The following is a 26777-nucleotide window of genomic DNA, read 5'->3' as shown; positions in this document are numbered from 1 at the left end:
ACATGGACACTGGTACCAGAGCCTGCAATAAACCCAGATGCCAACTTTGCTGCCACATACACCCGGACAACATCATTACTGGCCCCAACAACATCCAACATACCATCTCAGGACTATTTAATTGCTCATCTTCTAACATTGTGTATGCCATCAGATGCCAACAGTGCCCTTCAGCTCTCTATATTGGACAAACAGGCCAAACCCTACGCCAAAGGATAAATGGACATAAATCTGACATCAGGAACCACAAGACAGAGAAACCAGTAGGAGAACACTTCAATCTCCCAGGACATTCTATACAAGATCTCAAAGCAGCTGTTTTATTACAGAAAATTTTCAGGAACAGACTGGAAAGAGAAGTTGCTGAATTGGAACTCATTACCAAGCTTAAAACCATGGAGCCACCTGGGATGAACAAAGACATAGGATTCTTATCTCATTATGCATGATCTAGCTTTCTTTAGCGCCTCAGCCCTTGCTTTCCCCCCGCAGGACCAATTGTAGTCATCAGCAGTCGTTAACAGCAATCTACAGCTTTACCACTCCCATCAGCCCATCACCCATTCTCACCCACCCCCACCACCCTCTGTATATACATAAGGGTCTGACTCTTCTGTTTCAAGTGTATATGAAGAAGTGTGCATGCACACGAAAGCTCATACCAAAATAAAAACTTTGTTGGTCTCTAAGGTGCTACTGAATGAATTTTTTTTATTTTGCTAACAGAGAAAGTGAGTCGCTGCTGGGTAGACTTTGCAGACCACCTATTAGGAAATTTAAGTAGTGGATCACGCACTTTCAGTCCTAAAACTATCTAGCATTCACATTTGGTTAGATAATAGCTAGGCCTTCTATTTCATCCAAGTGACAAAGACTTCTATCTTAAGTACAACAACAGAAAAACCTGTGGTGGAGGGTTCTGCAGATGAGGCAGCTGCAGACAGATGGCTTATAAGCTTTATGGTCGACATTGCCAAGTTGTTAATTCTGTGAGACCAGAACAAATAACATTGAGGGAGGTATTTTAAGGCAGGCATGGTTTTTGGGGTGGTTTCCCCCCCCTTCTGCTTCCATGACGAACATGGATTCCTCCCAAATAAGATACAAGGGTGGGAGTCAAAGGAAGATATGCTTGGCAATGTCGAAGGTGAGAAGAAAGAGGTCTGTGAAAAGACGTTCAGATCTGAGGAGAAGGAAGTAGGCGGGCACAGTTTCAATCACAGAAAATCCAATCAGAAATGGTCAAGGCAACAGCTGGAGGTCAAAACGTAAATCGGCAGATACGCCTGCATGCACGCCAGACATTTTAAGCACATTATTTCGCCCAAAGAATCCCAGTTGGTTAAGGGTGCTGGGAACTGTAGCTCTATGAGGTGGACACCCTCCAGCAGTTAGCAGCTGGACAGCAGACTGAGCAGGCAGGCAGGTTATCCTTTGCACACAAGGGTGGCTTCCCCTCTGAAATTTGGCCTAAATTTGCTTCCATTCATATAAATCATCATATGGAAAATCTATGCAAATTTTTGCCCTAGGCTTATGTCCTGAGTTCTTTAAGCAGGGTCCCAGAAGCCTCCCTGAGGTGCAGAGAAGGCAAGCTGTCTATGTCAGAGGCACAGCTGCCAAGTTCTCCCTTTTTAAAGGGAAATTCCCTTATGCTGAATAGGCTTCCTCGCGAGAAAAGGGAAAACTTGGCAGCTATGGTCAGAGGTGTAGAACCTCTCAATTTCATCCCCCACCCCCAAAAAAGATTGACATCAGGACAAAACAAAAAACAGGAGGATGGGGTGTGTGTGTGTGTGTGTGTGTGTGTGTGTGTGAGAGAGAGAGAGAGAGAGAGAGAGAGAGAGAGAGAGAGAGATGCCTCTCCAATAACTTTCTAATTTAGCCCTACTAACTGTCATGTGGAAGACAGGAGTGCCTGGGGTGCTATGGTCCATGGGGTCACGAAGAGTCGGACACGACTAAATGACTAAACAACAACAACAAACAGGGGCGTAGCCAGGATCAAAACTAGGGGGGGGGCAAGCCATGGTCGTTCAGGGGCGGGGCCAAGGCACGGAAGGGGAGGGGCCATGAAGTGGGCGGGGCTAAAGGGCCAGCGGGCCTGATGACATCGTGGCGGTGGCAGCAGCGGCCACCTTGTGCTTCTGGGGCTGGTAGCGTTGGCGGCTACCCTGCTTGGCTGGAGAGGACGGGAGGGTCGGGCAGGCGAGAGGGGGTGGCAGGGCGGGCGAGGGCGAGGCAAGACACGGCCGCAGCCACGACGGCTCCGAGGCGTTGCTGCATATCAGCATAATATTTCAACCATGGTTCAATCCCCACCTTAGGAAAAAAAATCCTGCATTGCAGGGGGTTGGACTAGATGACCCTTGTGGTCCCTTCCAACTACAATTCTATGATTCTATTGATATATTACCATAGCATATGCATCATTCTGCTTTCTTGAATTGTCCTACTCCTAGGCATAGCATCCAACTCCTAGAGGCCTAGGTGCCCCCCCCCAATTACTGGTAAATACCGTATTTGAAAGAGTCATCCCCCCCATGTTGATGGGCTTTCTATGTGGGGCTTATCTGCCCACCCCCCGTATTTTATTAAGGATGGAAGAGGGAGGGAAGGAAGGAAGAAATAGAGAGAGGGATAACTCATATTTGTGGGTGCCTCTGGGTGACGCTGTGATGCTGGAACTCTGCATGTACAGGAGCCTTGTAAGCAGCTTTCTCTCTGCTTGATTTACAGCAGGCACGTCCAACAGGTAGATTGTGATCTACCAGTAGATCACTGGATGTCTGTGGTAGATCACTGTTAGGTCACTGGCACCCCTAAAAAAAGCTCACCCAAAATTTTCCTCCTCCCTCAAAAAAGTTGAACTATGACCTGAAGCCCAAAACAAAAATGGGCCTCCCTCCCTCCTAAAAGAAGCTCAACAAGTTTGACCTAAACCCCAAAAAACAGGGCTTCCCTTCCTTTAAAAAAAACTCAACAGCTTTGACCTGAACCCCCCAAAAGGGGGTAGATCACCCCCAGTTTTAAACTCTGAGTAGATCAGAGTCTCTTGGGAGGTGGCCACCCCTGATTTACAGTATACAGATGCAGGAGGAGGGGCAGACTGGAACACCAATGCTTTTTATAAACATCACTGTGTCTGTCAAAGCTACAGCCTCCCCCCTTTCTTATTCACTTCTTTTTAGCCTTGCAGAGCCACCTTAGTCAAATTGAATCCTCTGAGTCTGCACCCTCATTAAATCGCCAATAGAACTCTTAATGCTCCTGAATGCTCATTAACAACTCCCACTTAAGAACAATAGGGTGAAATGGTCAGCTATCGAATCTTGCCTGGGGATATATGCTCCATTGTCTTAACTGCTTAACTACTGGTAGCCACTTTGCTTTATTTATTTGATGTGTTTTTGTTACTGCTGTGTCCCCCCCCCCAGCAAGCGGAGACTTAGCTGCTCTTGCTAAAGCAAAGCCCTTTCCACTTCAGTTTTTGGAGGGGAAAGGTGCTGGTTATGGTCTATAAAATACATTAATTTTTTTGCTTCTGGGGGGGCAGCTGCCCCTCCTGCCCCCCTGCCTACGCCCATGACAACAAACTGTCATACTTCTTGATAAACTACCCAAGAGCTTCAAATATCTCTTTCTCATTTTTCGATTACTCAGCACAGAACAACCTTGTCCAATCCCTCTACGGCAGGCATCCCCAAACTGCGGCCCTCCAGATGTTTTGACCTACAACTCCCATGATCCCTAGCTAATAGGACCAGTGGTTGGGGTAGATGGGAATTGTAGTCCAAAACATCTGGAGGGCCGAAGTTTGGGGATGCCTGCTCTACGGCATATGGCTTGGGCTTATTTTAAAATAGTAAACAGAAAGGGGGGGGGAATCACACAATTCCTGTGTTTTAGAGCTTCCTTCCAGGAGAATTGGTTCCAAGAATGGCGGCCACAAATAGAGTGATCCTGAGACACTCCCAAAGTCCAACTGAGGCACATGGTAATAAGTGTGGGATGATGGGAGAAGGAAGTCAGCCCTTAACAGCTTAAGCCACACATTCAATCAATCCACTCTCACTGTTTGCCATTTAATTATTTTAGTGCCGCCCCCTCCTTTTCCTCCCAGGAAAGAAAATAAAAACAACCCATGGTGGGAATGAATAAGTCTCATGAATTTAGCTTAGCTGTGATTAGTAGAATCCCAGAAGGCTGCACAGGCACCATGCATTGCAGCCAATAGCCAACGGGCACTTGGCATGGTGTGGCTCAGCGGGGCAGGCAATCTGCTGCACCTATTGCTACACCCACATGCTGCCGAACACCAAATGTATGTATTTCTGCATCCCTGGGAACCCCCTCAGTACCACTCCTTTATTTTCGAGTTGCCTAGCTTCACTTCCAGGCTGAAAAGCACTTGAGTTTGCTGTTGAAAAGAAATATATGAATCTTAACCAGTGGAACAGTCACTCCCATCTGCAGTCCGATAGTATTCAAAGAGGCTATTAGAAAAGTAGTCTTTTTTTAATTTTAAAAAAATCCAATTTAAATCCCCCATAATTGCAGACGGGAAGAAAGAACATGGATCACAATCTGAAATCCTGGTATTATTGCCATTGTCGGGTTTTTTTCATATATTACTTAGCAAATGCTGTGGTTCTTCACAACACTGAATTTATCCAATTCATTGTGGATTGCTTCACCTTGCACTGGTTCCAGGAAAATGGAATCTTTGATATGACCTGGCTGAATGCCTCTAGATTATCGCTGCAAGCTGTAACCAGTTTAACGGAGTACTGTGCTGGAAATGTCTTTTTAAAACAAAACAAAACAAAACAAAACCACCCACCATCAATTAACGAGAGAAAAAAATGCATTATTATGAATTTGGGAGGGAGGTGGTGGAAGAAGGCTGTATGTGAGCTCCTTCTAACCCCTGGATTCAGCAAGTATTAAAATATAAGCCAGGCTAGCTTCCTGCATTGAGGCGATAGCCTGGGAGATGGGCCATTAAGGGAAACAAAGGAAAGGGACAAGGCAGAAGGATGAGGCAGAGTTTAGAGCTGAGATTCAGTGACGTGACCCTAGAAGTAAAGAAGCAAGCTGGAGAGAGAGTCAGAGAAACTTTTGAGAGTTTGATTTCTGTTGGCATCCAGTGCTGGGCTTATGGAGGAGGCAAGACTGTCTTGGCATATAATGCTGGGAACCCCTCCATGGTAGGTTTGGGTTGCATATATGTGTAAACAAACCATATATCATAAAGACACCACAGTTTTCGCAGTGTCACTTTTCCATGAACCCTGGCTGAGTGCCTTGAACCCATGGAATCTTGCAGCACTCAGAGACTGGGGTTGCAGTGGCGTGCAACATTATTAAAGGGGATAAAAAATGTTGGCAAAGTTCTCGTGACTGGGGTTCAGGCTATTTGTTCCCCTTGCCTTGCTTTTTTTAGGCAGCTGAAGGGAGTTTGTGATGCGTTTCCTTTATTTCACCCTACAAAGCATCTCGCCAGCGGTCTGCACTTGGCAGCCTTCCTTGGTGCCACAGTTTAATTGAAAACCCTGAGCAAGACACATCAGGAGAGACATCTCCTTCCATGAAGCATTTTCAGATCAGGAAGCACAGAGTGGCTGCAAAGTCCTAAAGAAATATTTGCAATCATTTACCTATTGATCAGTTGTTTACACAGCTGAAAAGGTTTAAAGAGTTTGTATCGCTGATGGTGATTAATTTAGGTTAAACAGTAGCCTAGTTTATCAGATAGATAAGCTACCCCAATAAGCAAAATAATCACAATACCTGCATCAACTATGTCCCATTGACTCATGGAAACCTGATAGTGTGACCTTGGATAGTCAAGATCCAGCTTTGCTGTCGCAGTTTAGATTAAAATGTATTAATCATCAGATGTTCTTTTGACCCCATGTAGACTCATCATGGATATAAAACTTCTATCCAGTATAAAAATGGACATCAGCCACATTTGGCAATATTATCAGCTCTGCTTGGAGTTGTGTGTTTCTAGTGACATTCATCACAAGGTTCTGTATTTGCTGAAATCTGTTCAGAGTATGTGCCATCTCCATACATATTATGCAAAATGTGTAGCGTTTTGAATTTTCTTTAATCAATTACAGGTGCAAGGAGTGGGAGAATGGGCTCCAGGTTCTTCAAGGGACCACAGCAAGCAGGGAGGAGAGTTTTATCTCTTCCTTCCCAGACAAATTCCACACACACAAAAAAACCTTCCCAAACCCACAGCTTTAGAGATAGTTCTCATTGGTACCAATTAATAAAAGGAACAAATGACCTGAAGACATAGCTGTATGTATGGTACTCAGTTTGTGACCCTGCACCCTGTGCCACTGGGCCCATCACCTCCTGGCAAATAGAAGGGGAAGAAATGGAGGCAGTGAGAGATTTTACTTTCTTGGGTTCCATGATCACTGCAGATGGTGACAGCAGTCACGAAATTAAAAGACACCTGCTTCTTGGGAGAAAAGCAATGACAAACCTAGACAGCATCTTAAAAAGCAGAGACATCACCTTGCCGACAAAGGTCCGTATAGTTAAAGCTATGGTTTTCCCAGTAGTGATGTATGGAAGTGAGAGCTGGACCATAAAGAAGGCTGATCACCGAAGAATTGATGCTTTTGAATTATGGTGCTGGAGGAGACTCTTGAGAGTCCCATGGACTGCAAGGAGATCAAACCTATCCATTCTGAAGAAAATCAGCCATGAGTGCTCACTGGAAGGACAGATCCTGAAGCTGAGGTTCCAAAACTTCGGCCACCTCACGAGAAGAGAAGACTCCCTGGAAAAGACCCTGATGTTGGGAAAGATGGAGGCGAAGGGGACGACAGAGGACGAGATGGTTGGACAGTGTTCTCGAAGCTACTAACATGAGACTGACCAAACTGCGGGAGGCACTGGAAGACAGGAGTGCCTGGCGTGCTCTGGTCCATGGGGTCATGAAGAGTCGGACACGACTAAACAACAACAACCCTGTGCTAACCCAGGGGTCCCCAGACTTACCCGCCTTTGGGCTGGTGCCCGCCGTGCCGATCGTGCGGCGGGCCGGAGGGTGGGGGAGTGCGTGCGCAGTGAGCCGGAGGGCAGGGGAGTGCGCACCTGTGCGCATGCGCACACACATTTACTGGCGCGGTGGCCCAGTTCCAGGCCGGAAAAAACGCCGAAAATTGTTTGTGCGCATGCTTATGGCCCCCCCACCCGGAAGTGCACCTCCCCCGACCCGGAAGTGCACCGGAAATGACCTCTTCTGGGTCGGGAGAGGCCCATACACATGCGCAGAAATGATTTTCAGCGCTTTTTTCAGATCTGGAAGCGCGCTGCCGCACAGCGCACCGTAAGAGCGGGTGGCGGGAGCGGGTGGCGGGGGTCATCGCGGGCCGGATTGGGAGGCCAATTGGGCTGCGTCTGGCCCGCGGGCCATAGTCTGGGGACCCCTGTGCTAACCTGATGTTTCTCAAGCCACACTAAATTAATCCATCTACTTTTTGTGCGTGAAGAAAGCATCAACTCCTGATTTAGAAAAAAGCTCCATTCTGTTAGTTCCTAGCAATCCATTGTCTCCAGTATGACCGCCTCTTCCCATATAAACCAACCCAGATCCTCAGATCATCCTCTGAGGCCCTTCTTTGTGTGCCTTCTCAACTAAATACAGTATGATCCTATAGTTGTATTGTGCTATTGTACTATAGGCAGCTTAAGAGGGTTTTCACAGCCTAGAAATATTCTAAATAAACAAACAAACCATATCTCAGTTTTAAAAGCAGTTTGCTATATTGAATGGGAGTGGAAGGCGGGGAAGGCAGTCATTCAAGAAATGCAAACCCAGAGCCCGTTTTATTCATATCCCCAAGATACATTACTTTCAGGAAAACAAGTTGAAATGTTACAGTAAAAAGAAAAAAAAGCTTTGTAAATCTTACCTGACTTTATACAATCTGAAGTTTTGCAAACACCATCTGGGGGAAAATAAAATAAACATATTTATATTGTTATTAAAACCCCTAATAAACTTAAAAAACAGCTTAACAACTTGGGACCAGTTTACCTACCAGATTGCCTTACCCCACCACTTGGCCATTCAACTGCTTCAATTGGCAGAGTTGGCACTATTGCCAATTCGATTGGCAGAATTGGTGCCACATAATACCTGTTTCACATTTGTAAGAACCTGATCGTTTAGTGTGGCAGCACCTGCACTTTGGGAACTCCCAGCCTATTGATATCAACCAGACTGTATTCTTTTCGGTGCCTGCTAGAAACAGTCTCGATTCGACAAGCCTGCCCAGATGCTTAGAAATGCTGGTACAAATTTTAATCTGTTTTAGTATGTTAACTTCTTGTATGTTTAAAAGTATTGTTTTATTCTCCCCCCCCCCCCATTTTATGGTTTTCTCTTCTGGGGGTGCCATGGAGTGCCCGGGGACAGGCAGTCAAGTTGTGTATCCACAGCAGTGACCAGAGGAGAAATGACCACTGGGAGGAGCACAGAGAGAAGAAATGCCATGGTGCATTTGCAGCAGCACAACCGGACGCCTTCATCTGCCCCAGCTGCAACAAAACATGTCTCTCCTGCATCGGTTTCTACAGCCACAGTAGGCACTGCAACCTTCCAACAGTTTGACCTCACCCCCAAAGGCACGCTCCTCCATTGTCTCTGGAGACAGACGGATGCCAGCTCCACCTTGGGAGGGCAACTGCATTCATAGATGGTGATTTAGAAGGCAGTTAATAAACCAATGTCAATAAAAATAATAATAATAATAATACTAACCCCCCTTCACCATAAGGTCCCAGGACAGGTCACAACAATTTTAAAATAACAATATTAAAACAGTTTATCCATTTGGGACAAGCAATTTACAAGGAAAGGGAATAGAAAACATCTTGGGAAAATGTGTCAGAAAGTCTTGAGCTTCATTTTGCTTGGCGTAATCTTGAACATTTCCTAAGTTATTGTAAATTGTTTTGGGGGGGTATGAGGGGGGGGAGATGGAAACCTGAATGAATTCTGCTGCTGATTCCATCTGGTCTTGTGGATTATAAATTGAGATTTGAATAGAAACTGCAAAAAGGGAATCACATTGACATATGCAGTAGTAAAAGCAGAAATGACCATGTAAGACTGAGCTTTCGTTTTACCGGTACCAATTGTGTACATTTTCTATGACCGTTTATGGCTTTCATGGGAAGAGCTGCTGTTCTTTTTTTAAACAGCTCTGTGTGCAGGATGGAGAGTTTGGGGTGTTTGGGATGGACAGGAAAGGTCCATTGGGGTGAGAATGTCCCTGCACATGTTCCTTAGTAGCCAGTGACAAAGTTGCCAGACATACCTTCTGTTAGGGAAATTACAGCTAAATGGCCATGGGAGGCTAGAAGGTGATTGGAGAAGATGAGTCATCCTTATTCCAGTCTCCCTCTATCTATAAGGAAGTGGCAATCTAGGTGTGAGTGGAAAGCAACAGAGACCAGGCAGAGCTTCAAAGAGTCATATAATGTTAGAGTTGGAAGGGACCCTGAGGGCCCTGCAATCTTGCTCACAGTGGGTGGGCTCGAACCACCAACCTTCTGGTTAATTACTGTCACTGAGGAATGCTTTTGAGTCAGAAACAGAGAAAGAGAGAGGGGCAAGGGCATTCTATGCTCTCGGGCATACTGTTTGTGATGATCTGATATTGGGCAATGAGTTTTCCTGATGGAATGCACAAAGAGAGGGCCACCGAACTTGTATATTTGCAAATATACAAATACAGCATGAATACTCGTTACAATCTGGAGGCATAAACCTCCAGTGACTCCTTCCGAAGGAAGCTTATCAGTGCTTGGAAAAATAGGACAAGCCTGTAAGTCAGCAAATTCTTTTTCTACGTTTTAGGCTCCTGAATCTCAGAGAAGCCAGTCCCAAACAAAGGTTTGTCGAACCATTCTAGGCATATAGTTATTACACAAAAAGCACAACACAGTTTTTAAAAGTCAGCTTGCTTCCCAAAAAGAGAGAGCATTGCCTCCTTCTAAATACAGAAGCTAAAACATCCCAGCAACATCCCAGCTAACAAGTTCAGATGTACGGTACTAAAGCATCTTACCAGGGTATTTTAATCAACCCCTTTTCAAGGTGATGAAATTTTGTGTCCGTGCTTTTTGCTCCCCCCGCCCCCGAAGTTCAGGTTCTTCTACTCACCATCATAGGTTGCATACAGAATGATCATGGTGACAGCTATGATAGCAAGGAGAGCAACGACAACGGCAAGCCCGATTTCCAGTGCACTCCAGCGCAGTTTTTTCTTTTCTTTTGCAAGGTTCATTTCAGTTATATCCATCTGACTTTCTGACTTGCCCATAACCTAGAGTCTGGGACAAAGAAAGAAAACAAAGAGCAGTGACTGAAATGCTTATGGAAACTTCCAAGTTCCTCTTACCTAAGACCCATTTTTGTTCCAGTGAGGAAGAGGAAGTATTGGTGTGTGTTTTTTTTAAAAATAAGAAGAATCAAAATACATCTGTTAGTCATGATGGCAAAAATAAATAAATGACAGTCCAATTGACACTTTGCCACTTACAATCCACAGAACAATGTCGTCCTTACACACACGAAGAGCAGCTAAAAAAGGGGATGAAAACAAAGCAACACTTGGTTTTATTGCTAACATATCTACGGTACTTTAATTGCACTCCTCTGCCACAAGAGTTCACAGGCAAGCGAAATGCAGCCCTTACTCATTGAATAAAAATTAACCTAACCTTTCAAACTTTGATCCTTTGCCAATGATCAAAAGTGTTCCATTTTGCCTCTCTGGCATTTTCCAAGTCATTTCAACTATTAACGACTGATGGCTCCTAAAGTAGCTGAGGGAGGGAACATCATCTTCCCTCTGAACTCAAGTCTGGCAAATTGCCATTTGCCAGACTTGAGTTCAGAGGGTGGTTGGGAGCAAATGTGTCCCCCAAGTGTCCTGATTTTCCAGGGACAGTCCTGGAATTATGAAACCATCCTGGCTTCTGATTTAATCCCGGAATGTCCCAATTTCCCTTGCCGGTGTTGCTGGGAGGAGGCCGAACTAGCACTTGTCCTGAGCGGCGGCAATAGCAAGGAAGGATCCTGTTGTCTCTCCATGGTTGCCGCTGCTGGCCTCCTCCCTTTGGGCAGCTCACAGCCGCTGCTGGAGAGTGGGCAAGGAGGAGGAGAGGCTGCAGCCACTGTGGCCCAGCTCCGTGCTCTGAAGGGCAGGAAAAGCACAGAGCCACCCTGGGCAGGGAAGAAAACGGGAACAGAGTAGAGCACGGGTGTCAAACACAAGGCCCGGGGGCCAAATCCGGCCCGCCAGACCTCGTCATGTGGCCCGCCGAGCGCCCCAGCCAGCGGGACCCAGCAGTGGGACCTTGCTGCTGAAGCGCCGCGCCAACAAAGCACCGACAAACAGCTGGGGCCAGGGAAATGCTTTTTGCCCCTGGGTCCCTTCGCGCTCTTTTCTGGCGCTGAATCAAGGCGGCGACCCCCCCTTCCCTTTCTTTCTTCCTCTCTCTCGTTCTTATTCTTTCTTTCCCTCTCCTTCCTTCCTTCTTTATCTCTGTCTTCTCTCCCTCTTTCTTTTTCTTTCCTTCTTTATTCCTTCTTTCCTACTCTTCTTTCTCTCACCTCTTTCCTTCCTCTCTCCCTCCTGCTCCCTCTTTTCTTTCTTTCTTTCTTTCTTCCTTACTTCCTTCCTTTCTCCCTTCCGTCCTTCCCAACTTTCTTCCTCTCCCTCATTCTTATTCTTTCTTTTCCTCTACTTCCTTCCATCTTTCTCCCTTTCCGTCTTCTCTCCCTCTTTCTTTTTCTTTCCTTCTTTATTCCCTTCCTTATTTCCTACTCTTCTTTCTCTCCCCTCTTTCCTTGCTTCCTCTCTCCCTCCCACTCCCTCTTTTCTTCCTTCCTTCCTTCCTTCCTTCCTTCCTTCCTTCCTTCCTCCCTCCCTCCCTCCCTCCCTCCCTCCCCTCCCCTCCCCTCCCCCTCATCAGAAACATAGGATGCTGCTTTATACTTCTGGCCCTTAAACCCTGGAACCAGGAGAGCAGCTCCAGTGAGTCAACCTCAGCCAGTCCCTTTGGTGAAGGGTGGTGGCTCACTGGCAGAACATCTGTCCTGCATGCAGAAGGACCCCAGCATCTCCAGGTACTAGTAGCTCTGCAAAGGTCCTGCATGAAACCCTAGCGAGCCTCCACCACCCAGTGCAGTTACCAAAAATCATTTTTCAATAAATTGTACAATAATTGTACATTTGAATATCTACTTGCCATTATTCTGACTATGTTTCTGCTTTCAGAGCTAGTTATTACTTACATTATTACAAAAAACAGTAATAATTGAATGCAGTGACAATAATTTATGATAATAAAGAGTGGACACGTAGTCCTACAGGTACAACTGGCCCTTTGAGGGTGACCAAACTGCTGATGCGGCCCCCGATGAATTTGAGTTTGACACCCCTGGAGTAGAGCATAACACAAGGAAACTTGGTTTTTTATTTTAAATTGCTTTGTGCATCTGTGTCTAATCTTGCCCATTTCCAACATTTATTTCTTGGTGCGTGTTTTTCTTTTTGTAAATCTACGAAAGAATAATAAGAGAAAAGATAAAATTGGGACGGAGGGGTTTTCTCAGGACGGTGGAGGGTGTGTGTGCTGTGTCCCATTGGTGAAGTGGTGAATGGTGGAGAAAACCCCCCCCTCCTGAACCTTCCAGAGAAGAGGAAGAGAGTATAGATTTACAACAGTGGTTTGAGGAAGGTCATGGCTCAGATGTAGACAAAGAGCAGTCGGGAAATAATGGGAGAGGAAGTGAGCAGAGCCGGAGCAGCTGGCTGACATGTTATCACTAGAAAGCATTCCAGTCCCCTCTTCTCCCAGAATCTGGCGGAAGAGCAAAGGGCTTGTAGGCAAATGGCCCTAAGCGGCCACCATAAGGTGGGTGGTGCTGGTGACGACTGAGGAGAGAAGGGGGAGGGGGAGTTTACTTGGAGGAAAGCTATTACTCCAAGAGGCAGCATTCTCAGCCTCTCTCTGTGAATATTGAATAAAAGATACTGGTAAGAGCTTCTTTGTCTGTCAATTCCTGGCCACCTGTCCTGGGGGGGGGGGGGGAATTGGATTTCCTGATGCCTGACAGTGTGCAAAAATGGGGCGTCAAGGAGGGCCAATTGCTGAGGAGTGAGAAATGTCCCGATTTTCATTTAAGGAATGTTGGAGGTTATGCAGCAGAGGACCACAAACTCTGCTGTCCTATGGACTCCCTTCATTCTACACATTGCTAAAGCAATGCCTCCAATGATGCCATCACGAAAACATGAGCTTCACTGGGGCGATATGCACTCATGGGGAAGAATGACTAGTCAGGCTTCCTATGATGTATGGGCCTCACAGCGGATTCATCAGACAACAGACAACACTCCAGTGCTTGTCGTTATTGTTGATGTCAGTTGCATTGTAAATTTTTGAACGGACAAAGCAATAAATGCATCTATATTATATATGAGTTGAGTGGGGGGGGGAATAGGCTGTACGCAGAGACCCACCTAAACCCCTGGATCTAGCAAGTGTTACAATATAAGCTTCCTGTTGCTACTAACATGGGTCTGACCAAACTGCGGGAGGCAGTGGAAGACAGGAGTGCCTGGCGTGCTCTGGTCCATGGGGTCACGAAGAGTCGACACGACTAAACAATAACAAAGCTTCCTTTTGAGGTGATCACCTGGGTGATGAGCCATTAAGGGAACAAAGGAAGTGGGTCTGTGGGAAACTGTCAAATGGGAGGGTTGCCTGATAGTTAGAAAAAGGCAAAGGCAAAAATTGAGAGTTGTAGTGAGGTGCGCCAGAAGATATGCAGCAAATAGGAGAGATAACATTGTTTGATTTCTGTTTGACTCCAAAGCTGTGGCTGTGGGAGAAACAAGGCCCTCTTGGGGTGATAATGCTGTGAATGCCTCCATCGCTTAGGTTGTCTATATGTGTAAATAAAAAATATATCATAAAGACACCACCGTCTTCGCTGTGCCCTCATTCCCAAAAGAAACATGAACTTGGGGGAAGCGCCTTGAACCCCTGAAATCTCGTAGCACTTGGAGATTGGGGTGGCGTGCAACACTACACACACACACACACACACACACACACACACACTGAAAATGATGAATGTGAGAAAAATTACTGCAAAATCAGCAACAGCTGAATACAGCTGAACACAGTCCAGCACTACCCCAAGGTACCGTAAATCCTGTTGAATTCTGTGAGGTAAGTGGGACTATGATTGCTTGGAAGAAACAGAAAAGATCTCTGAACTTCTCATGGTGCTCTGCTGGGTATGTTTCCCCCCTTTGGATTTTGTATTTATCCAAAATAAGCTGCAGAGGCTGAAGTCTTGAATGAACGGCCCACTGATGACTGAGGAGAGCGGGGAGAGAAGAGGGAGATTAATGTTGGGCAAGTTTTTGTTGGCTGGTTTGTTGCCAGAGGCATTCAAAATCACTCCTCCTCCTGCTTTTGTTTTTGCCATGTGAGGGAAAAAAATAAGGACTCTCATATCATTTCCTGCTCATCTCTTTGCTGCCCCTGCCATTATCCTAACATACCTAACATTTCTGAAAAAAAACATCATTTCATGCGCTGGTCCAGCCCACCCAATGCTATAGCACAGCGTCTCCGAACTAAGGCCTGGGGGCCGGATGCGGCCCAATCGCTTTCTCAATCTGGCCCACGGACGGTTCAGGAATCAGCATGTTTTTACATGAGTAGAATGTGACCTTTTATTTAAAATGCATCTCTGGGTTATTTGTGGGGCATAGAAATTTGTTCATATTTTTTTCAAAATATAGTCCGGCCCCCCACAAGGTCTGAGGGGCAGTGGACCGGCCCCCTGCTGAAAAAGTTTGCTGACCCCTGCAGCATCTCCAGCTTTTCCCCTCTTCATAACTTGTTCATGCCCTGATTGCTGCTTTAATGTTGCATGGCAGTATTTAAAAGCTGGCATTTCTGTTTACCCATACAGTGATTTTTATGAGCCTTTTTATTGTGTGTGAAATATTCCGGCCTCCTGAATGGATCACGAAAGGTCACGTTTTGAAAATATAATAATTGCCGGCACTCTGGAGGGGTTCTGATGAGCGACAGCGACTTTCGGAGGTCTATGTGCATCGGCTCCCATTCTGCGAAAGCAGGAGGGGTGAGTGCATTTGAACAGCGATGCAACACTGGCTTCCGGACAACAGCATCTCTGCTGCTCACTGAGATGGTGTGGGGATGGGACAGGGCACAGGTGAGTGTGAGTGGAGGCTGCCCTGCACAGACCCAATCTTACCACTCCTATGCCAGTAAATGACAATGCTGCCACTGTGTCAGAATCCTGCCTTGCATCCTGCCCCCACCCCTCCCTCACTGCCAGGTGCCAGGTGCTGAGATGAGCACCACCACCACCACACCCCCACCAGACTGTCTTCTACTGGGCATGAGAAAAATTTTTAAACTTAGGCCCGATTTTTTCCCATGTGATCGGGTCACATGAATCCAGCCTCAATTATTCCAAGACCAAAACGACCTTGTTAAGCATGGTAAATGTATCTTCTCTCACATGAGCAACATGTGTCTAAAATTTCAAAGTTTGCAGTAAAGAACTGTCTCGTTACCCCTTTTGGGAAGAGTACAACTTAGTTACAGTATTTTTCGCTCCATAAGACGCACCTAGTTTTTAGAGGAGGAAAACAAGGGGGGGGATTCTTTTCTAGAGAGAGCCACGCAGAGTGTGTAAGTGTCTCTCCCTTTGCTTGCTTGAGCTGGGAGGAGGGGCGGAAGGGGCTCCCATCCGCCCCTCCTCTCGCCTCGCTGTCAAGCAGGCAGACCTTGAGGACAGCCTCAAGGTCCGCATCCTGCCATGCATTCTACGGAGGGCTGCCTCCAAAGACGCTTCGGACACTTCAGCCAGTGCAGAAGTTGGCAGCCAGATTGCTCACCAGGGCAAGGCGGGTTAAGCATCTGACAAGGATCCTGGCTTGACAGCAGCAGCTGGGACCAATTCCAATGGCTGCTTTGGCTTCACAACAACCCTGCGAAGTAGGTTAGGCTGAGAAAGTGCCCCGCTTGTCTCAAGCTACCAAGGGCCATCGCCATTCCTCTGCCTTCCATGAACCACCAGCAATAAGTTTTAGAATCATAGAAGCGTAGAGTTGGAATGGGTCCCCCCAGGGTCATCTAGTCCAGCCCCCTGCAATGCAGAAATCTTTTGCCCAATGTGGGGCTCAAACCCGCAACCCTGAGATTAAGAGTGTGTCTCATGCTTTGTCAACAGAACAATCCCTTCCTTGCAGTGAACTTGAATGAGAATGATTGGGGATGTAAGCCCGGGCATTTTTCCACATCTAAATCTAGCATTTGAATCACTGCAACATACAAATTCATCAGATAATTAGATCAGCATTCTCAGATGCAAGCAATGGTGTTTGAAGGTGGGGGTATGTCACCCCCATTTTATCCATGCTAGAGAGACAGTGTGTCACAATGGTTAGATCGCCAGACTATGGCTGCATGCACACCATCCATATAAAGCAGATGGCTCCCCCCAAAAAATCCTGGGAACTGTAGTTTGTTAATGGTGCTGGGAATTATAGCTCTGTGTGCGGTGAACAGAATTCTCATAAACAGTGTTCATTTAGTGCAGCCACTGTTTAGCTAAGGAATTTGGATGAATCAGAAGAGGTGAATCCAATGAATTCATCCCATCAGCAAATGAGACTCCTTCTCCTCTCTGCATGTATCCCCTGCACACACACACCCCAAATCTGCTCCAGGGAGTTGAACTGGGGAGAGGGCACCAGAGGCATGTGGGGAGAAGAAGGAAAGTCCCATTGCACAGATGGAAGTCCATGAGCTTAGATACAACCCCTTACACACACTCTCCCGCCCCCCATTAACTGGTGATAGAAAGCAGGAATGTGATGGGATTCTTAATACCCAGGTTCTAGTGACCACATAATATTTAAGAAGGTGAATTGGAACATACAGTATCTGAGTCAAAGTTGGGTCACCCTAATTTGCAATGTATGGATAGTCATAGCAACCTGCTTTACAGTAGTTGCTGTCAAGGATTACTGAATGTAAGTGAAGCACTTTGCACACCCCAAACAACTGCACAAATCAGCCTTCTCTATGCTGGTGCCCTCTTAGTTTTGGGCTGCAGATCTAATCATTGCTGACCACTGGCTGGAGCTGATAGTGATTGTGGTCCAATATGTCTGGAAGGCACCAGGTTGGAGGAAGCTGACATGAATTCAAAGTGTGATGGGTAAGTTATTTAATCACATGGCGCTGTGGGTTAAACCACTGAGCCTAGGGCTTGCTGATCAGAAGGTCAGCGGTTCGAATCCCTGTGACGGGGTGAGCTCCCGTTGCTTGGTCCCAGCTCCTGCCAACCTAGCAGTTCGAAAGCACATCAAAATGCAAGTAGATAAATAGGAACCGCTATAGCGGGAAGGTAAACGGCATTTCCATGTGCTGCTCTGGTTTGCCAGAAGCGGCTTTGTCATGCTGGCCACATGACCTGGAAGCTGTACGCTGGCTCCCTCGGCCAATAATGCGAGATGAGCGCGCAACCCCAGAGTCGGTCACAACTGGACCTAATGGTCAGGGGTCCCTTTACCTTTAACCTCAAATAAGTTTGCCATCAAGGCATAGGTGGGGATCACTTACAAGATCACTGACAATTCAGTTTTTAAAAGGTAGCCCATGCTGTTAGAAGGAAGCAACACCTTTTACATTTTCTTATTTCTTATTTCTCAATTATGATAAACCATAACAATAAAATCGCTTCCAAAGGTAATCAAGTGTGCCCTTGAATCTCAACCCAAAAGATCAGATGTTCACGTATAAAATCTCTTCACTGACAAAGTAGCTGAAACTTTAGGCAACCCATCTCCCAATTAAAGCATGCAGATTACGGCTTAAAATGGTTCTTGTCTATGCATACTCACCTGGGAGTAAGCCCCACTGAACTCAAGAACTTGTATATCTGAGCACACATGTATAGGATTACATTGCAAGACAGCCAAACCCGTCCTTATCATACGCCAGTCAAGCAGAAAGTTCGATCTTCAGTCCTTAAACTGTAGGTGCATGAAGTCAAAATTACAAAATGCCTCAGCTTCTTAGTTTGGTGAGTGCTTTAATGTTCCTAAATTGCAATTTATTTGCACACCAAGAATCACCTGCTTTGACATGCAAATGTGCTCTGTGAAGACAGCATAACTTCCCCAAGGGAGATAGTTTTTATTATACTACTGCTGGAGTGTTTCCATTATTTAAAGGCATCCCACTGATTTGTTCTTACCTGCAGCTTTTTAAGAAAACAAGCGAACACTATAGGCCACCTAGCAAAGGTCTATTTATGTGATCATTCATTTATACCACCAAGACCTGGGCATAATTAAAGCAGACAGGAGCTTAGGTATTAGAGTTCTGTTCTATTTCTCCTAGGGCTTCAATGATACTCCCCCAGTTGCCCTCTAAAGTGTAGGCAAAACAGGCAGCTCCAATTATTATGTTTGGCAGCAATGGAAATTAGCAATCTGAGCTTGAGTTTTCATTTTCAGTCCACCTGCTTCAATCTGACTTCTTGGAGCGGCCTACATGTTCTTTGAAATATGCCAGGCCAGGTGATATGGACTTGCTGGGGGTGGGAACACTATTCCTTTAGGTTAACTCATTTAGAAATGCATTTCCTTAGCAATGGATGATTCCAAACACTGCATTGGCAGTTGAGGCTGAAGTTGGCTCCTGCTTCCTAGTTCCTTACTCAGTCCAGGTGCCTTGTGGGATATCTTTTTGGGGGGTCGGGGTCAGGGAGGCTAAGGAGTAAATCCTATACAAATCTGGGATGGAGTCCTTAAGATGGTTGGATAGCACCTTGTATGCCTCCTTCTGGCAACTCCTGCAGCTAAGATGGTACCAAACATATTGCTCTACTTTCCTTTGGAACACATCAGTGAGGCCTTTTTTTGTCTGGGCAGCCCAGGACCTCCATATATGGTAGCTTGCTCCCTCAGAAGGTCACTTGGGTGCTGCTAACACAGTGATTTGATTTCACCCACACAGGTGCACTCCATTGTCTCTTGAGACAGATGGATGCCAACAAGCTCAATCCAGGCATGTGGAATCAGCCAGAAGAAGCAAGTACAGTGGTACCTTGGTTCTCAAACACCCTGATACTCAAACAACTTGGAACCCAAACACTGCAAACCGGTTTGTGATTTTCCCCCCCGGAAGCTGAACATGCTTCGTTTTTAGTGTTATGCTTCCGATTTGAGTGATACACTTCCGTTTTGAGTGCCACACTTCTGTTTTGAGTGTTATGCTGAGGTCTGTCTGTTTTTGCTATTTATTTTGCATTTTTGTTTTTGCGGCTCTTTTTTGTTTCGTTTTTGTGACTGTGTGAAACCCAGATCAGCTACTGATTGATTGATTGTATGACTGCAGTACATTGATTACTGCTTTCATTCTATGGCTCAATGGTCTCATTAGATAGTAAAATTCATGTTAAATGGCTGTTTTAGGGTTGTTTTTAAAAGTCTGGAATGGATTAATCCAAAATGGATTACTTTCTATGGGAAAGAGTGCCTTGGTTTTGGAACAGACTTCCGAAACGGATTAAGTTTGAGAACCAAGCTACCACTGTATGTGCATCTCTGCTCCCTAACATAACCTTATAAAGGTAAAGGTAAAGGGACCCCTGATGACTCTGGGGTTGCGGCGCTCATCTTGCTTTACTGGCCAAGGGAGCCAGCGTACAGCTTCTGGGTCATGTGGCCAGCATGACTAAGCCGCTTCTGGCGAACCAGTGCAGCACCCGGAAACGCCATTTACCTTCCCGCCGGAGCAGTACCTATTTATCTACTTGCACTTTGACGTGCTTTCGAACTGCATGGTTGGCAGGAGCAACGGGAGCTCACCCCGTCGTGGGGATTCGAACCGCTGACCTTCTGATTGGCAAGCCCTAGGCTCTGTTTGTTTAACCCACAGCGCCACCCGCGTCCCCACATAACCTTATATGTTACCACAAATTCATTCCTGCCAGCAGGACACTCTCCATTATAAGATGCCAAGAATCATGTCTGGCTGCAAGTGGGAAGCAATTGCAGCCTCATGTTTATTACCCAAATAAGTGTTTTTGCATACATAAAACTTATTTCAAGTTTGAAGCTTAGGTCAAACATTTAAAGGTAACATAAACTGTGTAATGTGCTTCTGGGAAAATCCCATTTGATAGCTTGTAGTAGCTTGTGTATACATGTGTACCAGGGATGTGCATTCATACATTTCACAATTTATGAAAATGCATTTCTTCAGGCCACATATTGACATGTATTGAAGACATACATAGCAGATAGGTGTGTCGGTTTCATTTCAGAGAAAACGCTTTTGCAGGAAAGCGATGTCTCAAGGTGAAATTGACATGAAATTGGCAAATAATGGTATCTAACCAAAACCGAAACTTTCTAAGGCAATTAAGGTCATGGCATGAATTGTTACCAAAAAGTTGGGGGGAAAAACTCCTTCCATTGAGAAAGGGTATGGCTACTGGGAGAGTTGAAATTGTAAGATTCAGATTGCAGTCCTTGGTCATCAATTGACTTGTCAAACAGGAATCTAAGGTGGTTCTCACCTTTCAATTTAAATGCATGGAATCAAATCGTCCTGCATCTAAGGTGCAAACATTGACTGAATGTAACACCTTCTGAGAGAAGAGCTGTGAACTGTGATACCTTAGGAGACACAATTAGTTTGGAGCGTTCTCATTCAGCAAATACATTGGTATCTGAAAATAAGAGGCATTTTTGGTTTGGTTTCCTTGTGTTACTCATAAATAGGGGGGGGGGAGAGAATGATGATTTAGTAAAACAGGTCAGCGACTTTCTGGAATAAAACACCATCACTTGATAGAAAGTTATGTGGCAACTTTTCAAAGAAGCAAAGATAATTGCATACACCTACAGTTCCCACAGAGTTTGCTACAGGACATATTTGAATTTGTTACTGATAAAAACAGATAATGCATCCATAGCAACACTTCCCTGTTCCTGGATTTCAGATTTTATTCATTTCAGTGTTCTCCTGAATGTTTATCTGCAGAGTGAACAACTAACAAGACTGGGTAAAAAGATGTCAAGACTTCTGGGGGCCAATTACTACTGTTTCAATAACATCATCCATGCATTCAAATATGATACCCAAGAAGAACAATATAAATGGCAAGGCAATAAATTGCAAAAATGAGAAAGAGAGCGAGAGAAGGTTTCTTGGTGGGGAAATTAAAACATCAGCTTGTGGGGTAGTGCCAGGGCAAATTTAAGCATCAAGGGTAATGGAGATGGATAAAGTATTGTAAACACACACTACTAAACTCTGGTGATCAGATATTTCAAGAACCACAACAATCTATTGTTCTCTTTGTAAATATCTGTGTGACTCTGAGCACGTTTCATGTTTCCTTAAAAGCCACAGTAAAGGTTGCAATTGTAATTCTTTAAAATGCTTCAAAGAATAGGATTCAAATAAGTGATACAACAAGCAGTGAAATGTTTGTGGAGGGGAGAGAGATTTGAAAAAGTTATGTTAAACAGCCCATATGTTGTTGCTGTTATAAAAATATTTAGTACTGAGTTAATGAAGCAATTTTTTAAAAAATAGTAATGCTTATTTTCTAAGTAGTACATAATTGCTTTTAAAAATTGGCAACGGTTAAACATTTATAATAAAAGTATGAAAAACAAAGTTTCATTTTTAATTGATGAAGAGTAACTTCATGATTATAAATAATTCCAGGATCTGCCGCTGGTTCAGATTCTTACGTCACACTTACAGGACAGTGCCTGTTGATTCTAGGTTAACCAAGAATCTATCAGCTTGGCGTTCTGCACTAGATATCAGCACGACATATGAGAAGTTCCACTTTGCACATAAAATAGGCATTGGAATTGTATGTGTAAATGTAACCTTTTGCTGCATTTTAACCAAACCCACACAAGCCTGCTTCCCAAGAGAAGTGAAAATGTAGTTTTACTCCCATGAGCAACTGTACAGGAAGATGAGAGAGCTCACCCTGCTCTCTGGGACAAACAGAGCCATCACACTCTTCCAAAACTCTCCCAACAACTTGCAGCCTTAGGACAATAGAGTCTCGACAGCCAAAGTTTCATGCTTACAGAAATATAGCAATGTACAAATTTACTGATGCTGTTGGGAAAATGTCAAAAAGAAGAAGGTATCAATGAAATGAAAGCCTTAAATTTAGTTCTCTGCTTGCACTTAAGGCTCGGGGTGAAACGCATTCAAAAATACACGGAAACCAAGTTTGGAAGATAAGCTAGATGCTATGAGTCTACCTCTGAGGCAATATGCATGCTGAAGTTAATCAGAATCAGATCGCTACTAAACAGCCAGAGGAAAACATGGGGTGCTTTGAAAAGCTGTATAAGTTGGCGGAAGCAATACCTTTTCTCTGCCACCCCCCCAAAAGAGAGAGACGTAGAGGCTCCAGTCTGCTAAGAAGAGACCCCCTTTCTGCTCTCGAATCCCAGAGGGCGTGGGGGGCTGATTATGACTGCAAAGATGCAGCCCAGGGAGAAAGAGGGGGGTATATGGAGCACTCAGCACATGCTCAGAGGTACCCTTCTCCATTCTTGGCAATGCACAGTGATGAAAGGGCTGAGATTGGCTCGAATGAAGCCCAATACCTGCCCGGCTCCTCTCCTGCTTTCCCTCCTCTGCAGAGAAGCTGCGCTCAGATATTCTGGAGAAGTGATGCCCCGCTCTTCATGCCGGGACTGCCCTCCTTTCCACCCCTCTCTGCCCCCTCGCCTTTCTCTAGTCAGGATCCCGCTTCTGGGTGTCACCGTCTGTACCCACCCACTCTCCTGTTCCACGGCTCGCCAACTCTACCTCTCCGGTCTCTCTAGACTTACCGAGCTGTTCCTGGGAGAAGTTCGGGGCTGATGTAAATAGACACATCACCGACCGATGGAGAGAAGAAAGCGCAAGCGGAGGGGGGGAGAAAGAGGCGCCGCCGTGGGAAGACCCAGGAAGGAGGAGGAGGAAGAAGAGAAGAAGTCAGCCGGCAAGAGCCTCTAGGGAAGCGGCGGCGCTCAGGTCCGCGAGACGGGATGGAGGGGCGGAGAGGGGGCGGTGGCAGGCGCTGCGCTCCCGGCGCCCCCCCTGGACTCAGGCGGCGGGTCGCGCGAAGAGCCACCCAGGCATTGCCAAGCCAGCCGAGGCAGCCGCGGATCAGAGAGAGAGAGAGAGGAGAGAGGGGGTTTTACTCTTCCCTTGCAGGAAGAGAGAGAGAGGTGGGGGGCGAGCTGCGCTAGCTGGTTGTGATCCAGCCTCTCCGCCAAGCTTCGCTATTCTCCGCTGTTTCTGGGGACTTTCAAAAGGTCTTGCCTCTTATCCTGATTTCTAAGCAGAGACTGGGCTGGGGGCAGGAAAAACGCACAACTCCTCCTCCTCCTCCCCCTCTTCCTCCTCCTCCTCTTCCTCATCTCGCTGTCTGTCTGTCTGTCTGTCTGTCTGTCTGTCTGTCTGTCTGTCTGTCTGTCTGTCTGTCTGTCTTTGGGGAAGCCCAGATGAGGCCAGGAGCGAAGCTTTTGGTTCCTATCCCCACAAGATTAGTCAGGCCCTCCAAGAAAAAGAGGGACCCAATGGGTCATAGAAGCCAACTCCTAGGAGCCAAGGGGTCTTCACCCCACTCCCATAAAATATATGAGCGGGTCGCACCCACCCCAAGTTGATAGGCATTGCCATGTCCCGCATTATGCAAGGTGGTGCTTACCTGTAAACAAACCCCCCCCCAAATATTTTATTTAAGTTGGCACCCCTGCCACAAGCAATCTGGACTCCAGTTTGGCTTTGCTCCCATGGCCCATGAAGAATGGGAGGTGCCCTCACCTTAACAGGCAGGCAAGACTTTGTCCATACATATGGGGTAGTAAAGGACGATAGCTCAGTGGCATAGCACCCTTGGTTCGAGGACTAATCCTCAACATCTCCAGGTAGGGATGGGAGATGACCACATTTGAAATCCTAGAGAGGTGCAGCCAGTGAATGTAGACAGTACACTTACTAGGTGGACCAGTGGTATGAGGCCTCTCCTTCATGCTTCTGATGCAAAGCAGGGAGAGCTCTGCTGGGAGGCAGCTTGAAATCCACTTTTTGGGAAAGAGCAGTTTAAAAACAACTGTCCTATTTTATTTTATAAGAATTGGGTTGGTTGTGCTGAGTTGGTTAACTCTCAAAGGATCTTCCTTAAAGGCTCCACCAGGTCTATCTTTTTAAAAAAATTAAAAATAATACTTTATTCAATCTTTTAAAAGGTACAAACAAACAAAGACAAATATAACAACATAAATTCAAACAACTTAAGCCACCCAACATAAAACGATACCTAAATAAACCAAATTAATCCAAACCCATTGGGCAAATTAAGCAAATTGAACAATAAACAAATTAACAAATCAAAACAAACCCCAAAGTAAAAATATAGGATCTACACATATAAACATAAAAATCTATTCAATATACAGTAGCTTAAAATTGACTTCCAATCGTTAGTATATCGCTTCCCTTAATACATATACATAGCTTGCTTTTCCTCGGCTCCACCAGGTCTATCATGGGTAGGTGAAATATGGTGTGGCCAAATGTTAGCCCGCCAAACCACTATGGAGGACTACAGTGAACCCAAGGTGAAGTGATGGCGATCTTTCACTTCGTTATAATTGGATTTTGGATCTTCTTCTTCTTCTTCTTCTTCTTCTTCTTCTTCTTCTTCTTCTTCTTCTTCTTCTCCTCCTCCTCCTCCTCCTCCTCCTCCTCCTCCTCCTCCTCACATGCTATTTTTTCCTTTCTTATGATTCATCATTGTGGTATAAGTTCCCGTGCATTTTGTGCACATCTGTGAAATTTATTTGCCATGGATTGAATTCCTTGCATTTCATGGTATTTCTGCCCCACTGTTAACATTTTCTCCCAACATACCTCTGTTGATCTCTCTCTGTAACTCGAAGACCTTGTTGGTCATTCCACAGCTGGCAGATTGCCTTCGAGTGTCAATGGATAAGTGGACCACTTTCACATGCCACTGACCCTCTGAAACACCCTCCAATAGGTTCATCTGAGGATAATAGGGCTTCCTTCCACATAACTCCTACAGCGTCAACTCCCATTGAGCACACAAAGAGCCCTGCTGGATCAGGCCAATGGTCCATCTAAGACCAGCATCCTGTTCTCACAGTGGCCAACCCGATGCCAGTGGGAAACCTGCAAGCTGAACATGAAGGCAATAGCACTCTGCCTGCCTGCGATTCACAGCAACTGATATTCTGAGACACAATGCCTCTGACAGTGGAGGTAGAACAAAGCTGTTGAGGCTGGGTAAACAATAATTGTTAATTCATTTGCATGTTGTTGTTGTTGTTTAGTCGTTTAGTCGTGCCCGACTCTTCGTGACCCCATGGACCATAGCACGCCAGGCACTCCTGTCTTCCACTGCCTCCCGCAGTTTGGTCAAACTCATGTTCGTAGCTTCGAGAACACTGTCCAACCATCTCGTCCTCTGTCTTCCCCTTCTCCTAGTGCCCTCAATCTTTCCCAACATCAGGGTCTTTTCCAAGGATTCTTCTCTTCTCATGAGGTGGCCAAAGTATTGGAGCCTCAGCTTCACGATCTGTCCTTCCAGGGAGCACTCAGGGCTGATTTCCTTAAGAATGGATAGGTTTGATCGTCTTGCAGTCCATGGGACTCTCAAGAGTCTCCTCCAGCACCATAATTCAAAAGCATCAATTCTTCGGCGATCAGCCTTCTTTATGGTCATTTGCATGTAGTTTCCCCCAGTTTTAACCTTTAAAGCCCTCTACGGCCTAGGACCCTTGTTCCTATGGGATCGCCTCTCCTGGTATGCCCCACGGAGGACCTTACGGTCTGCAAATAACAACATCCTAAAGATTCCAGGCCCCAGAGAGATCAGAATGGCCGGTGGAACGCTCTCTCACAAGAGATTAGGGCCCTGCGGGATTTGACATCTTTCCCAGCCTGCTCACAGGTGCTTATAATATCAGTGGAAACAGTTGGTAACCACCTTCAATTTTAACCTGAAGATTGCCACTTGTCCAGCTATTTTAATTTGTTTGAATTAATTGTGGGATGTATCTTAATTTATTGATCACTTGTTTTTATGCATTGCCTTACTTGTATGACGTTAGCCGCTCTGAGCCTGGCTTTGGCCAGGGAGGGCAGGATATAAATAAATGTTGTTGTTGTTGTTGTTGTTCATGCTTTCCCTCAACATGCTGCTTTCAATTGATATTTATTCTAGAACTGGCCATCCACAAGAGTGGGCTTGATTACTTGATATGCATTTGAAATCCCTTCCCTTGCTTAGGTTATCCATGCCTTTCCCTCTTCGTACCTGGTCCAGGTGAATGATGGAGGAAGCGGTGATGGCAATGATGGTATGTGCCCACTCGCAACATTATCAGGCAAGTGTAGATATGCACCCAGACCTCACACCAGCTACATGGAATGGAAGAAGTGGATAGGGAGACATTCTTCTTCTTCTTTCAGGCAACTAGAACCAAGGGCCATCCAACATTGGAAGATTCGGGACAGGCAAAATAAATTCCTTCTTCATGCAGTGGATGGCTACAGAATTCATTTCCACAAGATGTCGTTACTGATGGCTTTAAAAG

General features: G+C 45.7%; 1 protein-coding gene across 3 annotated transcripts in view; it reads right to left on the bottom strand.

Annotated features, from left to right (window-relative positions):
• The window catches only part of MME (membrane metalloendopeptidase), a 73732-nt gene extending 50229 nt beyond the window's left edge, over positions 1–23503 (bottom strand). Inside the window, exons 1-3 of one of the 3 annotated variants that reach the window (XM_060274462.2) lie at positions 23001–23503; positions 10205–10374; positions 7947–7982 (exon numbers count right to left, since the gene is read on the bottom strand). In XM_060274462.2, coding sequence (XP_060130445.1) covers positions 7947–7982; positions 10205–10364 — 196 coding nt within the window. In that variant the 5' untranslated portion in view covers positions 10365–10374; positions 23001–23503. Of the gene's footprint in view, positions 1–7946; positions 7983–10204; positions 10375–10583; positions 10715–23000 lie in introns of those variants that run through there. The other 2 variants (XM_035132952.3, XM_035132954.3) reach the window with 2 other exon arrangements.
• Positions 23504–26777: the final 3274 nt, after the last annotated feature.

This window comes from Zootoca vivipara, chromosome 5 (genome assembly GCF_965207765.1).
Source record: "Zootoca vivipara chromosome 5, rZooViv2.hap1.1, whole genome shotgun sequence".
Taxonomy (NCBI): Eukaryota; Metazoa; Chordata; class Lepidosauria; order Squamata; family Lacertidae; genus Zootoca; species Zootoca vivipara.
The sequence above is the reverse complement of the archived record's forward strand: the minus strand, read 5'-3'. Positions and strand labels throughout refer to the sequence as shown.